At 44.8% G+C, this 17807-nt stretch overlaps 2 protein-coding genes across 8 annotated transcripts in view; one reads left to right on the forward strand and one right to left on the reverse strand.

Moving 5' to 3' along the window:
- Positions 1-17807, reverse strand: part of CDH23 (cadherin related 23) — a 573109-nt gene that overhangs the window by 148732 nt on the left and 406570 nt on the right. For all 4 annotated transcript variants that reach the window (XM_075934954.2, XM_075934952.2, XM_075934956.2 and 1 more), the window contains one exon: positions 12271-12419. In XM_075934954.2, the coding sequence (XP_075791069.2) occupies positions 12271-12419 (149 nt within the window). The remainder of the gene's footprint in view (positions 1-12270; positions 12420-17807) is intronic.
- C8H10orf105 (chromosome 8 C10orf105 homolog) lies at positions 804-7993 on the forward strand. Of its 4 annotated transcripts, none has more exons than XM_014572737.4 (2): positions 804-964; positions 5780-7993. In XM_014572737.4, exon 2 carries the CDS (start codon positions 5785-5787, stop codon positions 6202-6204), a length of 420 nt encoding a protein of 139 aa, XP_014428223.1. In that variant the 5' UTR covers positions 804-964; positions 5780-5784; the 3' UTR covers positions 6205-7993. The 4 variants fall into 4 exon arrangements, with proteins under 4 accessions (XP_014428223.1, XP_014428220.1, XP_014428222.1 ...); XM_014572734.4 differs by having other exon boundaries at positions 806-1295; XM_014572736.4 differs by having other exon boundaries at positions 806-1126.

Genomic DNA, 17807 nt, shown 5'->3' on the forward strand with positions numbered 1-17807 from the left:
GTATATCAAAAAGCAGAAAGATGACACAAAGAATCCCTGGTAAATTGTGTAATATTTGGAGATATATACCTATCTCAGAACTGGAAGGGACCTTGAGAGGTCATCAAGTTGAGTCAAGTTGCCTGCCCTCACAGCAGGACCAAGTACCATCCCTGACAGATTTATCCTAGATCCCTAAATGGCCCCCTCAAGGACTGAATTCACAATCCTGGGTTTAGCAGGCCAGTGCTCAAACCACTGAGCTATCTGTCCCCTCAGTAATCCCTTTTGCACATTAACTTTAAAAGGAGGGACCAATAGGTACAGGACAGAGAAAGAGGCCAAAAATGGGCAGTAAAGGAAAGTTAAACGGGGGAAAGAAAAAGCAAAGAAAGATTAAGGAATTATTTTGAGACAAGAAAAACAGAAGAATGAAACAAGCAGGAGAGAAAGTGTGTCTGAGAGAGAAGAAATTGCAAAGGAGAGAGACCCACTTCTATTTCTCCCCCTCCCCCAGCTGCTGATCCCAAATCTGCTTGCAGAGTAACTTAAAGGCTGGCATTCAGTGAATAGCATCCAGCCACCAGACTGTACCATTCAAACTTTACACAGGGGAAGGTGAGAGCTGCTCAAAGAATTACAATTTAATCTGATATCCCTTCCTTAAAGGAACTACATCCAAACCTTAAAAAAAAATACAGTCCTAAGAAATGATCAAATGAATTTGTTGATTCTAAAGTGCAGGATCTCTGTAGGTTTAGCTGGTTCAATAAGTTGTTTTGGCTTAGTCAGTCCCAGCTATTCCCATCCTAGCTGCCATCTCTCCCCCTATCCTACCTTATCCACACCCCGCCCCCCCCCCCTTCTCCTCTCCCAAGAAGTAAAGGACTGAAAGACAAAAGAGAGCTATGGACAGGCACACCGCCGAGAGGGAAGAGACAGGAAAAGTAGACACTCCTGTGCAGCTTGAGAATTACTGAGAGAGGTACAAAGCCAGGGGATTGCAGCATCATGGTTTTGTCCTGGAAAAATAACAGCAGCTGCTAGAGTACACAAATGGGAAAATGATGAATGATCTGGACTAACTCTGAGGAACTATCTTTCAGCTTGTGTTATTCAGCATTTCTTGACAGCTTCTAAGGGACAGGTCAGTGCACTGAGGTTCTTCCAATCTGGATAGTCTATCCCAGCCCTTCCTCATCCCCATTTTCAAGTTTGGCTTCACAACAATTTGAAGAAAAGCAAAAGACTCATACGAGCTTTAAAGTAGCCAGGCCATGAGGGTGTGAGATGATCTGGGATGCTGCTGAAATAAGGTGATCACAAGCAAACCTGGTCATTCATTATCACTGTCTGTCTGTCTGTCTGCTGGGGTATCCCAGCAATGGAGGAGAGAAACTGGTCTATGCATGTGTTTCTTACTGCTCTGCTGGTAGGGTTTTGGGGCAATGAACTGAGGAGATTACTCAAATGAACACATATTTTAAATGATTGTTCTGCATTAATTGCAAACTAAAATACCATGTTTTATGAAACTTTGAGTTTGTTAGTAGAAAACTGAGCCACTGAATGCTATACCTCCTTCTCCACACAAGTGAAAAGTGATTTTGGGTTGGTTTCTTTTTTGTGTGTGCGCATATTAAGCAAAGCTGGGGACACTTCCTTAGCACTCGCCACTTACAAGATACAATAAGAAGAGAAGAGGAAAGCCACTTTTCACCAGGGATGTGTCACAAGAGCAAAAGCCACTGAAAATGACTTTCAAAGATCAGAAAAGGGGATGAGAGTTTGTGAAAACAACTGCAAATATGCACAAACCCACTCCTGCTATTTGGTGAGACTAAGGAGAGGAACTTTTTGTTCTATTTCTTATTATATTCCATATGACTTTTTCACTTGTGTTGGGAACATTTTACAAACCCCTTCCCAATTAATCACGGGCATATGCCAGTCACTATATATTGTATTTAATCAGATTGGGCGACGTTTTTGTTACAAGCAGATTTGTCTTTAAATTGGCTTTTTATTAACACTGCTGGATTTCACTAGATCGTTTTGCGTGTTATAGTAGCAATCACAGAATGGCAACTTTGTAGTCCAAGACTACTGTGCAGGCAGGGTTGAGAGGAAATAGAGTGGCTAATATATGTAAAAATACTTCTGGACAAAGCTTTATTAACATATGTACAGAATAATTTTCCCAGTGTGTTTAATGAGATTTTTTCTAAAGGGGAAATTAAATTCTAAATTTGCCACCTCTAGTTGCGTATGTGGCTGAATTGAATCCTAATTTCAATTCAAGTGGATAGATGCCAATTTTAAATATATATCAGGCACAATTTGCTCAGCAGTAGCATAAAACTAATTTCAAATTGCTAGCTGCAGTGCTGGCCTGAATGAGTCTGTACAGAGCCATCATTTCCCCCTGGACTGAACAGTTAATTGATGAAGGCCTTTGACTGTGTAGTAGCACAGGGTCCCACTTAACGTGGGCCTTACTGGGGAAGTTCCAGACAGCCAGTAACATGGAAAGTCCTTTACTAGTGGGTACCGCACAGCAGTTCCCTGTGCCAACTCAGTGTGGAGTACAGGCTCTGGCAACACCATCTCAGTAAGAAAGAGATGGGCAAACAACTGGGGAAGGGATGAGGGAGTTGCCAGGTGCAAGCAATTAAGGGAAAGGGTCTGCAGAAAGAGAGCAGAAATGTTTCTTCTCAGACTTGCAAGTCTGTTTTAGTTTATTTTTGGATTAGGATGAGCATTCAACAGGCTTGGTGGGAGAAGGGAAATCAATACATTGTCTCAGGAAAACAATAGTGGACATTAAATCGGGGGAATCTGAGAAGTAGAGAAAAACAAAATGACAGACATAATGACAATACAGTGCAGAAAGTTGTCTGGTTTATCAAAGAGATTCCACTCTTTAGTTCAGAGCCCAATGGCCAAATGCCTGCAATTGCAGCAGTGTAAATTTAGAGTATCTCAATTCAAGTCAATGGAGTTATAAGAACATTGGATATAACCAAGAGAAAATATGGCCCACAGAAAAATATGGCCCATAAAGTGACAGATGTTTGCAAATCCCTTAATGTATTCTCTTCCTGAATGACTGGATATTGACAGTGGAGCATCTCATACTACTGACCCCAAGAATTTAAAGCTCATGAGACAGTTCTCCAAAAATGAAATTGGCTTAAAATCTATTTTTTTGTCTTCAGTTTTTTGAACCTCTGTGCTAAATGTAGGTTCACATTTTCAAGCTTGGCTTTGTAATGGTGAAAGCTGAAATTTTCATACAATGACTTGAACTCAGGGACTGAATCCTTAAGAGAAAACACCAAATACTGCAAGACTTGCAATGAAAAGAGCTGGCAAGACTAAGTAGTGTTCATGTCAGCCAGAACTCTGTGATTCATGCTGAGAATTCCCCTCTAGAAATCAAAATTACTCCCAAATGACTCAGTAAGTGGAAAAAAGAAATGACTCAAAACCTCGCTTATTTTCCTGGATGGTTAGGAATGGAATTGCCTCTGAAGCCATGTGAAAGGAGTGCTTTGGTCACACTCCAGTGAACACTGACAATAATGCCGGTGAATCCAAAAGGGGGCCTTCAGCCACTCCTCCAGAAGAGTTGTGGTAGCATTGCGGTAATGCCAGGGTGAGGGGTGTGAAGTCTGGAAAGTTTTCATATTTTTACCATGAAAAACATTTGCACTGAAGATGTGGGAAGAACAGAGGCTGAAACAAAAGCAAACATCTTACCAACCTGGAAAAAGTATCCTATTGATAGAAGGGGGAACTGACACAGCTCTGACCTGACATTTAGTAAGATAAATGGGGCTAAGCAGAGATCCATGAGTTCTGAGCGCCAGGGGACTGAGATCGTGATACAGTGTCACAGGGGGACTGAATTATAGCTGTGCACATTGAATGTTAAGTCTGATCCCTCACCATATGTTCATCATATTAAACAGGCACCATCAGCCACAAGTCTTTTTAGGGACTAGTTGATTAAGTATTAATGCTGGAATATAACATGATTGCTTAAAGACTGAGTATGTGGTATGTGTGTGTAAATGCTGTTGTCTTTTTATTATAATTAATAGATCTGCTTTAAAGCTTTATAGATAATTTTAAAATTGTGTTTTCTTATATTTTCGTGTGTTTAAAATGTTTTGATTGCACATTATGCCAGTCTAATACTTAGAATGTTTTCATAGGAAATATTCTGTAATAGTGATTCAATCTCTGTGGAAATATGCAGCAGAGTACAGGTTGAACCTGACCGCAGACTGCCTGGTGGCGGGGTGCAGCAAAAAGCCCAGCAGCCCCACTGTCACCGGTGGAGTTGCCTGGTAAGGCTGGAAGGCAGCAAGGCTGAAGTCCAAGCAGGTCTTGTCGCCTGGTGGCACAACTGGACCCCAGCAGGGGGCGCTGTCCCACAGGGGATGGAGCCTGGCAGTGGGACTGCGTGCTGGCAGTGGGGCTGCCATAGTAGGGCTGGGAGCCCTGTGTGAGAAGGGGCCAGTGGCAGCAGGAAGCTGGCTGGGAAGCCAGCAGCAAAGCCATGACTGGCAGTGGGGGTGACAGGGGTGGGCCCAGAAATGACCTCCCTTGGTCTGGCAAAATCCCTCATCTGGGACTGGTCAGGTCCCAAGGGTGCCAGACTAAGGAGGTCCAACCTGTATTTTTCCTACTCAAGTCTCAGAGGCGTAACCATGCTAGTTTACAACTTAAAAAACTTAAACAATAGAACCTTAGATACTAATAAAAATGTAGATGGTATCATGAACATATCAGGCCCATTCGTTGTTTTTTAAGTTTTTCCTAATCATAGTGTCACGGGTTTCACAGATATTTGCTATGATTTTTTGAAAGGCTTATAACATGGCCAAACCAGGACAGATTTTCATGGGGATGGTAAAGACACAGTCCCTGAAAGAAAGGTCACCTCCTGTCAAGTTTCAAGCAGCACTAGAGTTACGGTATGCTAATTACTCAGGACAAGAAGGATAGTGTGTTTTGTTCCATAAATCAATTTGTGGGTATATATTCTCTTTAACAGATTTGTCAGGGGGCTCTGTTGCTTTATATCACGTATTTTAGTTCAGTGCACAGAAACTGTATTTAATAGACCTAAATCCCACAACAGGGTCTCTTTTGATGCACTGTCCCTGCTGGTGTATTAGAACAAAGAGTTCCATAATCTCATGTCACAGGCTTGCAGCCCGTACTTCATTTCTAGAGAGTCCGAACTTTGGACTATCAGCCAGGTCATTCAATTTATTAAAAATAAAATGTCAGTTGCTTGTTGGAAGGCATCAGAATTATGAGCGGAATGCAAAGAGGTTGCCTGTGTAATGATGGGCTTTATGGAAGCTTCAGCTACCCTCACTTTTATTGGGGCCAGTCCTGTATCATGTTTTCAGATGTATTTTAGTACTGATGATGAAGGTGCTGGGTTGGCAGCCTGGTGAACTGAAGTCTTTACTTTATCCAAGGAACATGTGTAAGACATGAATCACACACACTGGCCCACTGATATGCCTCAGCCCAGTTCTGGAGGAACCATCCTCTAAGGATAAGAGGGTCATCCCATATCGAATCCCAAATTGTACTTGTCTTTGCTGATGTTGGAGGGCCACATCACTGCCGACTGGCATCAGCCATGAGGGTGGTTTTGGTGATGTTCATACCTCTATGGACTGAGGCCAGCAGTCAATTTTACAACAGCTGCGGAACAGCTTCTATATGGTAATAGCTTAAATCACCTTATTTCTTTTAATGTTGTGCATTGCAGGAAAGATGAACACAGATGATGTTGGGAACGAGACCTCTCCAACACCTAGAATACTTGGATTTCTTGTAAACACCACACAGTTGGTCCCATTAAGTCCTGTGCCCACAGGGGAGAAGCCAGATCCTTTGCATATTATCATCGCACTTATCTGCATCTTCCTCCTCCTGGCTACCTGTCTCATCTTTGTCACTCTCTGCAAACCAGCAGCACTTGACCAGGCCCGCTATGGGCCACATGAGTGCATGCCCTACCACCCAGAGGATGCCAGTGAACCACAGTTAAGGTTTTGGAAGCGGCTGGGCTCCCTAAGGCGTTCCATAACCAGCTTCAGGCGGACCCAGCCAGTCTCCCAGCACCATTGGACCTGCTCAAGGACGCCACCAGCCCCCCAGGACTCAGACTTCATGGAGTCCACTAAAATGTGACAGCTGTTTCCCCACTCTTCAGCTGCAAAAACCAATTCACCTCATTGCACAGCATCCCCATTCACGGCTATCAATGAGATCTCAAATTGCCCAATGCCACTCTGTGGAACACAGGATCAGGATGAAGAGCTGGGGAGAGTAGAGAAGCAGTGATTCCTGTGACTATGGAAATATCTAAAGGATTCCCACAGCCCACAAGTTTGGAGCATGAAGTTTGTAAAGACCAGCTGATAGAACCAGATTATACCAATGTGGTATTGTTTCTTGGGACCCTGCAATCAGGAACTAACAAGTGCCATAAGGGAAAGCATCTGACAGAAGGCATCACAAATTGTAAAGCCCCTTGGAAAGTGTCTCCCTGGAATTTAAGTGTCTATTTCTCCAATTTTGTGTAATTTTAAGTTTTTCCACTATCTCCTTTAGTATAAAGGCCAAGGATACTTTAACACTGATGTTAAAATATCTGCCATCTCTTCACAAACAGAAGCATTAAGGTATTGCTACATACATACCATAACACCTCTGCAGCTGCAATACTATAGGGCATCAGTGAAGACACTACCTACTACAACAGGAGGGTTCTCCCATTGGCATAGGTACTATGTCCCTCAGAGTGGCAGTAGCTAGGTTGATGGGAGAATTCTCCCATTGGTCCAATAGTGCCTAGGGCCAGGGGTTAGGTTGGTTTAAGTTTGTTATTTGCGGGCAACATAGTTACACTGCCCTAATTTCCTTGTGTAGACTAGACCTTAGTCATTACAACTCTTAATTAATTAATTCTCAAAGATTTTGGCAAAGTCACACAAAAACCCTCAACCCAGCTGTTTTATGTATGAAGTAGTACAAGGTCCTGATTAGCCAGGGGTGGAACAGAGGCTAAGTGGTGGGTTCGGTTCACTCTGTATGCACTGAGCCAGTAAGGTGGAGGGAAGCAGACCCAATGTAATGCATTGTATTCAATCTGCAAGTAGGTGGTAGGAGGAAGTGCACTACAGGTGTTGCGTTCAGACCAGATCTCCCTTCAAACACTGAGCACTGACCAATTCAAAAGTGGCACATGGGCTGCCACCATTTTAAAGTTTGTTCCCTGGGAGAAATGGGTCATGACCTGATGCTCAGCCACAGTGTGACCTCTTCCCCCATCAATGTCACCCCACAGTGCTGAGATATATCACTGCCACCGTGGGCAACAACATAACATGCTGTTTTGTGTGAGTCTGGATGTTTTCTTGGAAACAATGTCCTATAAACCTCACCCACAACACAGGTGCCATTTTAAAACAAGGTGTGACGTTGTGGGGATTTTGTCTACTCTTGTAGTCCTGTGTTCACTCCAGTTTTGCATTCACTGTTTGCTTTGTTGTGCTTTATGTGATTCCTACTATCCTATGCTGATCTGCAGTGACTGTGTGTGTGCCTGTGTGTGCAGGGCCCAGTTAGGGATGGGATCTCTGGGGGAGAACTCCTGAGGGGAGGCACGTTGGGAATGGCCCAGGCCTGGCCTGACACCTGAACTAGGTAGAGGATTCAGTCAAGTGATACTTTGCCCAGGAATCTGAACAAAGCAGGAGGCAGGGAAGCCTGTAGGGCTGTGAGCAGTTGCTGGGTGTGAGAGTTAGTTTTCAGCTAGCTGGGGGAGAAGAGAGCCAACTGGCTTGGGGGCCAGGGCAGGGGCCCTGGCTCTGGGCCCCCCTATTCCCAGGATGGATTGTGCTGACTCCTCCTAGTTCCTGTAACAATGAGTCCATGCCAGGCTGTGTCCCTGTCAACGAATAAACCTTCTGTTCTATTTTCTGGCTGAGAGTCACATCTGGTTGCGGACGGGGGTGCAGGGCCTGGTGACTCTCCCACACTCGGTGACAAAAGGACTTATTGCACCCCAAAGCACACTGCTGGGCTCCAAACAGTGCTGTTCAATCTCCCTTTGTGATGAAGGGCATTGTAAGGGAGAAGACAAAGAAGGGAAAAAAACTAGAGGGAATACTGGATCCCTCTCTAGGGCACAGAAATTAGGGAGCTCTGTTAACAATACCCCCACCTGTCCAAATACACCAAATTAAAATATTTTGAGGACTCACTGATTTTCACCATCTGCATTAAGCACTAGCCTTTAATATTAGTAAGGAAAGCTAAATAAGTGCTATTCTAAGCACTTCTGTTGGAGGTCTTGAGAATTTCTAATACTACAGTCCCTGTGATCTTTTATCTTTTAACCACTAATGATTCCCCTTTCTAGAATGGGGTGGAAAATGGAGCTTAGGTCCAGGTGGAAGAGGAATTGAAATTGTGGTACTTCAGTTTTACTATCTGTGTGGAGTACATATTCAGGGCTCCTGTTTCCTGGTCTGAAATGGGTAGGTCCAAATGACATCCACGAGAAGCTTAAACACACAGCTCATAAGGTGCTGCTTGGTTTCTTTTGAAGAACATTGGGTAAGTCATGTAACACTTGTAACAAATGACTTGGGCAACAAATCATAACCTCTCAGGCACAACAAACACTGCTTCTAGGATAAGTGACACAGGGTTAATATAATACACAAGTGTGGTATAAAGTAATGTGTATTTCTTTTAATCAGATGTATTCCTTTATGTTTTCTATTGTATTTTACATTTTATTGCCCTTATAATTGTATTCTTTTAGCGGATTTATCATGGATCTGAGGTCTCATTATCATTCTGGAATGGTTTGGAATTTGTGCACGGAAAATGTATTCTCTCCGCTGGCCTATTCCTAAACAGGTGTGTGCTGAATAGGCTCTACTGCATGACCCTCTGTTTACCATATAATACCTATGTACTCTTCCCAATGGTATAATCCATGAGTTGTTCTAAGTTTGTGTGTAATCTTCAACTCCACAAACCCGCACTGAAAAACTGCATCAATGAATAAAGCAGCAGGATCAGGTAAACATATTTGTGAATGTACTGAAAGGCCCTTTTGAGGGTTTCAATCACTGGCGAGGTGGAAAGAGGCTGTGCAATTTCTGCTGTGAGGGACCTAGGACTGGCCTGGTTATCTGCATTCCCTTTTACAAAGGCAGTCTTAACAAAAGCAGTATAACTAAAAACAACACAGTATATTAAGGCCAGGTTTTCCCCAAAGTTTTACACCCAACAACTCCCATTTAGGCACTTCAATGAAGCGGGCATATTTTCAGAAGTGCTCAGCGCCTAGCAGCTCCCATTAGAACAATAGAGAAGCCTTCTTTATATCCACAACCTTGACAACAATGGGAACTGCAAGATTCTCATTTAGCCCTAAGGGTTCATGATACACAATGAAAACCATGGGAAAGACGAAGGGAGAGGAGAATGCATTTTCCTTAATTTACTCAGTAAACTAAAATACACTGTTTATATCATTTACTCTGACATCATTTACCCAGTTTAATGAATTTCATTTCTCTTACATTTTATTTCAGGGAAAACTAACGTTCCTGGAAGGTCATTAAAGAATATTTTACTGCCAAATTCTCTAGGTTACACTACCCTTCCTTTCCAGACTTTCAGGTGCATTTCATTTCAGGGAGCATTTTAGAAAACATTGTATTGTCCTTTGTGGGGAAGCCATGTCTATAATTTCAGTTTTATTTCATAGTTATTATTGTGTTGCTCTATACTATGTTAGAATCAAAAGACAGGCAATCAAAAAAGTTTCTGCCTAAACACAGGCCAATTGTCAAACATGGATGTTCCTTCTAATGGAAAAACATCTTTTGATTTGCTCATATTTTTCTTTAAAACTCATCAAAAGGAGCTAAGGGGCCTGGCAAGTCTAAATAGGAAAAAAAAACAATTAAAACACACATTTTGAAGTTATTAGCATGATCAGCCTATGCTCATCCAGAGCAAATCCATCAAATGACTGAAAACAGGGTTGCTTATTGGGATTGTGCAGCCTACCTGAATTTAGGGGGTCTGAACAGCATCACTACATCATCCCAAAGCAGAAAGTTACAAGGCTGTTTACAAAGTTGGAGGGAAAGCCATTGGCACCCACCAAGATTGCTTTGTGCTCCCAAAGTGACACAAAAGAAACCCTAAGTCAGGCCAATGTGGGAAACTGCAGATTCTCCTTGCATGGGAGAATTCTCAGCTGTGCAAATCTTGCCCAGTGAGCTTTACACCACCTGCTTCTTACTTCCTCCTATAGAGGTCTGGCCAGTACAGCAGAGCCGAGATGGAACACAATGCACTTTAGAAATCCAGAGCCAGCAGAACAATCCCCAGTTCCGGGAAGTTAAGCTGCTCTAACTTCACTGGGGCTGGTTTCCCGCCCAGCCAGCCCTAACATCAGAACAGGACATGAGAAAGCTTCATGGGTTCTGAGTGCATAACTATAATTTTTAGCTTTTTGCCTGGAAATGAGAGATTGAAGAGGAGTCTGCAGGTGTACATGGACACACACTCAAGAGAGGGAAGTTTTCGTCCTCACCCATAAGCACTTGGGAGTGACAGGTGTCCACGTCACCACCACCCTAATTAAGATTGCCCTGATGGAATAATGACAACAATTACATGTGCTTTGCAATCTCTCTTTTGCCTATGGAAGTAAAAAACTCCAGTCATGCAGTTTTGACTGATTATACCTTTTAAAAGTTTGCCTCTACATGTGGAGCTGAATTGACAGCCTGGAGAGCAAGGACCCAAAAGAATCCAGAGAGCAGGCAGCAACAGAGCCTGGTACTTCTTCCCATGGTGCCCTGGCAATGTGACTGGGCCTTGACTTGGAGAGATTGGCTCTAAGGTAAAAGAGCAGCCTAGTCTCCAGGCCTGTTCAGTCCTCAGATTTTCTACTTATGTATTTAGATGTACAGTATATTCACAGAATAAAAAGGGATCCTACTGATATACTGGCCTAATTTAAAAACTACCCACATGAGAAATAACACTCCAGCATAGCTAAGGTGCAGCAAAGTTATTCAGCACAACCCAGAACCAAGCACATAAAAAGCTGAAATTCAGACAACAAAGAATACGACTTGTGGTAATTTTTTTTTCTGTAGGCTCTTATATCCACTAGGAACAGCTCACACCAAAAACCTTTCACAGACGACAATTTTGTTGCTGATCTGGGCGGGATTTAACAAGAGACCAACAAGTGAAAGGCTCAATTTTTTTTTCCAGTGAATCACTTTGCCATTTCCCTCTCCACATGACAGGGACAAAGCCCTGTCACCTCACTGCTCCTTTTCCAGCTCTAAGAGATGCATTCAAAACATAAGAAGGCCTCACAAAGTATACTGCAAATATTCCTTGGCGTCTGCTCCAGAAAACATTGGAAACCCTCAGAGGCTAAGTGAATACATGCATTTATTCCTGGCTCATTCAGCTCTACTGAGGCTAGTTCCAAAGGGGAAATAAAAATAAAAATGAGACTCCAAACTTTCACTCTCTCTTTGAAGACTGCTGTGGCCTTTCAGCCTCTTAGCTCACTGAGAGGAGAGAAAGGACGTTGCAGCCTCAGCCAGTGTCACAATGAAAGCGCCTCTGTTCTGGGGCACTAGCTGCCTGCTATTGAGGACTGTCTCCTTTCTCTCCCCACCATGGAAAATGTTACTTTCCCCAAGCAGAATGGAAACTTGCAGAGTGCAGCGCTGCTGCTGCTGAGTCCTTAGTCACATATACCATACAGAACGCCAGCTGGGTGGGAAAGAGAAGAAAAGCCAAAGAAAGAGAAAGGAAGAGACTCTCTCACACAGAGATTGTTTTCTCAAGAAGTGGGGTGAAGCAGTTTCCTGTTTTTTCTCTTCCCGGGTTCCCTCCCATTCCCTGTCTCTACTTATTTTCACTTGCCCAGCTTCCTTTTTCCCAGCCTCTCTGGCGCTCTGTTTTTGGTCCATGAAAAGAGAGGAAGGACTGGGTAGCAAGTGTAAAGTATTGAATAATCCTAGACTGGCAGGGAAATGGACCATAGCCAGAGGTGGAAAGATCTGTTAAGTTCTATACAACTGTGTCTTTCCAGCTAACAGTTGGAATGTGGCAAGATGGAAGGGAGAGGAGATTCCATTTTACACAGTCACACATTTCCTTTGGAGCCTGGTGAACAGGAGGGATACGTGCCTGCACTATGCTGCTGGAGTCTGGGAGGTTTTCAGGTACACTGGCCTCATAACTGCTCTGAAGGAAGATAGGCCGATTGTCATTAACATCTAGTACAGTGATGTGCACAGTGGCTGTCCCAGTCCTCCTGTTTCCTGTAGGGCCATTGTCTGTGAAGAACAAAAAACACAAAGTGGTCCATCTCTCCGTTCTTCTCATGCACAGGGAGCACATAGGCATTGTTAGGTGTTGACTATTCATTGAGGATTACATTTCTATAAGGTTAAAAGGCCTTCCCTCTTGTTATGCCAGAGCTGGGCCACACATGAGACACACCAGTTCTGCCACACCTGCTGGAGGGAAACAGACTATGGCATCATAAAAATGCAGATACAGTCTTATTCTACACAGAATGACCAATTAATTTAGTAAAAGACCCACATTTTGTCCCTCTTGGTCTCAGACTCTCTTTCCTCCACATCATCTGTGCAATTTCAAAATCTGTGTAATTATTTCGGCTTTTCAAGGCAAAAGAAAAACAGGAAAACAGCATCAGATGCCCATCTCTGATGCAGCAGCATAAATCAATATGCATGACAACGCAGGAAACAAAATGATCGAATGAAAATGCAATTTGGTTTTAAGAATCCTAAAGGTTACCATAAGCAATGAGAAATAAGAATTTAACACCTAGTTTTAAATACAGTAAACTGGGGGACAGAAGACCTGGCAACTTGGAAATACAGATACTCCGGTAACTGCCCAAGGGTCAGTGTTTATCCTTTGTTATTTCAAATATGGTAACCAAATATCCAGCTGACTTGGTAAGACAAGTGCCAACATCACCCTCCATGGGGTTCTTTGGAGATGGGAGACAAAGAAGTTCCCTCTGTGTCTGTAGCCCAAAGAGGACCAAAATCCATAAAAGGGAGATATTATCGATAGCTGCAAACACTGAGAACAGATGGTTACTTACCTCGTAACTGTTGTTCTTTGAGATGTGTTGCTTATGTCCATTCTGTCTCTGTGTGTACGCGCCCCATGCACAAGTTCCGGAAGCTTTTTGCCCTTAGCAGTACCTGTTGGGCCAGCAGGGGAGCCCCCGGAGTGGTGCCGGTATATCCTAGCATGGCCCTCCACTGCCTCAGTTCCTTCTTGCTGGAGATTCCGATGAAGGTGGAGGTGGGCGGGATCGGAATGGACATAAGCAACACATCTCAAAGAACAACAGTTATGAGGTAAGTAACGGTCTTTTCTTCTTCAAGTGCTTTTCTTATGTCCATTCTGTCTAGGTGATTCCAAGCAAACCCCTAACGAGGCGGGGTCGGAACCTAGAGTGAAACGGACTGAAGCACTGCCTGACCTACCACTGCATCCTGACTAGCTTGTTGTGTGATGGCATAATGCTTGGTGAAGGTGTGGGCCAAGGACCAGGTGGCCACCCTACATATGTCCACGACCAGCACCTGAGCTAGGAAGGCCATGGAGGAGGCCTGGGCCCTAGGCGAGTGGGCCGTAATAGGAGGGGCCACCCTCCCTCTAAGATCATAACAGGTCTTGATACACGATGTAATCCATGATGAAAGACACTGAGCTGAACAGGGGAACCATTCATCTTGTCTGCTATGGAGACAAACAACTGAGTGGACTTGCAAAACGACTGCGTCCTGTCTAAATAAAAGGCGAGAGCCCTCCTAACGTCCAGTGAGTGGAGTGCCCTCTCTTTCTCATCCGCATGTAGCTTTGGATAGAACACTGGCAGGAAAATCTCCTGGGACATGTGGAACAGGGAAACTACCTTAGGGAGGAAAGCTGGGTGGGGGCACATCGTCACCTCGTCCCTCAAAATCACTGTGTACAGGGGTTCTGAGAAGAGGGCGCGCGGCTCAGAAACCCTCCTGGCTGAGGTAATGGCCACCAGAAACACTACCTTCCATGAGAGGTGGGAGAGAGAACACGTAGCCAACGGCTCTAACGGTGGGCACATGAGCCCCCGCAGCACCAGGTTCAAATCCCACCGCGGCACTGGCCAACGCACGTGGGGATATAACCTGTCCAATCCCTTCAGGAAGTGTTTCACCATATCCTGCGCAAAGAGCGACCTCTTGCCCTTCCCCCTGGTGGAAGGCTGTAATGGCCACCAAGTGTACTCTAATCGATGAGGTGGACAGCCCTTGGCCCCGGAGGTCAAGAAGGTAGTCCAAAATAAGGGGAATAGGGGCCCTTTCCGGGGCCACCCCTTTCTGACTGATCCAAATGGAAAACCTCTTCCATTTGGCTAGGTAGGAGGATCTAGTGGAGGGTTTCCTATCTTCCATGAGTACCTTCCTTACCCAGTCTGAGCAAAGGAGTTCCCCCTCCCCCCCGCAGCCACTGATCATCCAAGCCTGGAGGTGGAGGGATTTGAGGTTCGGGTGGCACAGCCAACCCTGGTCAAGCTCCTGCATTAGGAAGTCCAGGATCATCAGCAGGGAGACAGGATCTGCGCTCAAAAGGGACACCAGAGTCGTGTACCAATGTTGCCGGGGCCAGTCTGGGGTTATGAGAATGAGTGTAGCCCCGCCCTGCCTAACCTTCATGAGCACATCATGGATCAAGGGGAAGGGAGGGAAGGCATATGCAGGCCCGCTGGCCATGTTCCCACAAGGACATCTCCCACAGACCCCCTGCCTTGACCCCTGTACGAAAAGAACCTGGGGCACTTTCTGTTGGCAAGGGTCGTGAGCAGATCTACTAGGGGAGTTCCCCACCTGCAGAAGAGGGGGTCTAGTGTAGGGATAACATATTCATGTATTGAAAATGATTCCTCCAAATGGAAGTGACCCCCCATAATTTGTTCCCCACAACTTAAAGTGTTTTAAATTTATTATTAATTCTTCTTCTTATTATTATTATTTGTTCAGATTGTTAAATGTTTAGATTTATTATTATTATTGCCCCTTTAGAATATAATGTATTAGGTCATATAACTTAGAACTGTTAAGAATGTAATCCTATGTAGCCAGAAACAGCCCCCCCTCTGTGCTCCAGGGCATGCTCAAGTTTGTGCAAGGGGCTGCTTGAAATTAACATTGCAGAGATACATTGTAACAATGCATTGTCAAGCCACTAACTCTGCTATGGGAGCCAACCCCTGTAATTGACTAAGGGCATTGTTACATAATTGACGCCTGTTCTCTTTAAAACATTGTAACTTTACTCAGCACTCAGAGAATGTTTTAAGCAATACCACCCAGAAACTTTTGTAACTACAACTTTTATTATTATACAAAATACTGTATGAATGTATGAGAGAGTGCTTGGACGATGAATAAATGGTTCTGAGAGGTGCCAGCCTGAGAATACAGCAACAAAGGGCTGAAGAAGGCGTCAGGTGCCAGTGCAACCAAAAGGTGTCAAGTGGAGAAAACCAAGTACTGGAGGTCCACCCAATAAGATCACTGACGAGCACCTGGCAGCCACCCTGGAGACATCAGCATGATGCAGCAATTTCCATAGACTGGCATAGGAAAAAATTCCTATAAGAACTGGACTAAAAAACTATGGAATCAGAGTCCAAGGTTCTGCTGCCAGCCTACCAGGAGCTTCAGATGCGCATCTGATCAGGACTTCGCTCCCCACTACCATCACTTGTGTACAAAGTACCTGGCCAGTATTCTGTCACAAGCAACTTCCAGGCTGGTAACTATACACAGAACTTGAATGAATGGATGTATGAATGAATGGTTATATATATATATATATATATATATATATATATATATATATATATATATATATATATATATATATATAAAAGTGTATAAGGGTTTAAGTAGTGTTAGGAATAAGTAGTTAAACAACGTTGTTTGCTTCTATCTTTTCTTTATTTTTTTATTATTATCTTTACAATAAATGTGGCTTTTTGCCTTATCCCCCTCATAAGATCCTGCTTGCTTTTATTGGTATAACACTACCACCTTCCCCTTGAACGACCATTCGTGGGCCGTAAAGGTCCGACTGAACCAGTCCGCCAGGGTGTTGCATGACCCCGGCAGGTAAGTGGCCTGCAAATGAACCCTCTGTGCAATGCACAGATCCCAGAGGGCTAGAAACTCGTGGCAAGGGGGGGGAGAAGTGAACATCACCTTGACAGTTGATGTAGTACGTCGCTGTCATGTTGTCCGTGAGAACAGATACACACTTCCCCCGTAGCTGGGGCATAAATGTCTGACAAGCCAGCCAAACCGCCCTCAGCTCCTTGACATTGATGTGCAGGTTCCTCTCTGCCCCCGACCACGTACCTTCCATACGAAGATCCACCAGGTGGGCACCCCATCCTGCGTTGGACGCATTGGTCACCAGCTGGACTGTAAGGGTGGGGTGGTGGAACAGGACCTCTTCGCATACTTTGGAGTTCCTCAGCCACCAGTTCAGGGTTGATAGGATCGTGGGAGGGACTAGATTGATATGGTCGTAGGCTGGCCTGTAAACCGTTGACAGCCAATTCTGGAGAGGCCTGAGGTGGAGCCTGACGTAGCGCACCAGATACATGCATGCCTCCATGTAACCCAAAAGCCTCATGCAGTTCCGCACCGTGGTCATGGGGGAAGCCTGGAGGCCATGAATGATGTCGTCCAGGGAGAGGAACCATGGACGTGGGAGGGACGCCCTGCCACATGTTGCGTCCAAATGTGCCCCCACAAACTCTATCACTTGGGTTGGAGTAAGGGTGGACTTCTCTTCATTCAGTATGAGCCCCAACCCTAAGAATGTTTCCCTGGCTAGGTTGATGTCAGACAAAAGTTGGTCCTTCGACTGGCCCCTAATCAGCCAGTCGTCTAGGTAAGGGTAAACATGCAGTCCCTTCCTTCAAAGGAATGCCGGCACTACTGCCATGCACTGGTAAACCAAAGGTATTTCCTGCGGGAACAACTGAGATGTGGAAGTATGCGTCCTTCAAATCAAGGGTGGCATACCAGTCTCCTAGATCAAGGGAGGAGATGATGGAGACTAGCATCACCATCCTGAATTTTGACTTTCTTAAGAAGACGTTGAGCCCCGTTAGGCCCAGGATGGGGCGGAGACCCCCCTTGGATTTTGGGATCAGGAAATAGCAGGACTAAAAGCCACTTCCCTGGAGGGACAGGGGGACTTCCTCTACCACCCTAGAGAAAGTAGAATGGAGACCTCCTGCCTGAACAGGGTCTCATGAGAGGGGTCCCCGAAAAAGGACAGGGAAGGGGGATGGGAGGGTGGGGAAGAAAGGAATGGGATAGAGTACTCTGTACTGTGTCCAGTACCCAACAATCTATGGTGATAGCGCAGCAGGTCTGGTAAAAAGGGGATAGCCTCTGGCAAAAGAGTCGATCTATGGGAGTGACTGGAACTCTGTCCTCGGGCACATCTTCAAAAGGCCAGCCCAGGCCCTTGGGACTTATTGGAGGGTCCGGGGTTCTGGTCAGGAGGATCCCGTGATCTCTTTCTTTTCCCCCTAGCTGTGGGAGCCCTAGACCTCCTCCTACTATCAAACCGTGGCCCTTGCTGATAACGAGAGGCCACAGAGAGGCTAAGTGGAC

Source organism: Pelodiscus sinensis, chromosome 8, assembly GCF_052426305.1.
Source record: "Pelodiscus sinensis isolate ZL-2025 chromosome 8, ASM5242630v1, whole genome shotgun sequence".
Lineage (NCBI taxonomy): Eukaryota > Metazoa > Chordata > Testudines > Trionychidae > Pelodiscus > Pelodiscus sinensis.

Bases quoted from the DNA above. Each gene is read 5' to 3' on its own strand.
- C8H10orf105 (XM_014572737.4), top strand. From the start codon at position 5,785: ATGAACACAGATGATGTTGGGAACGAGACCTCTCCAACACCTAGAATA.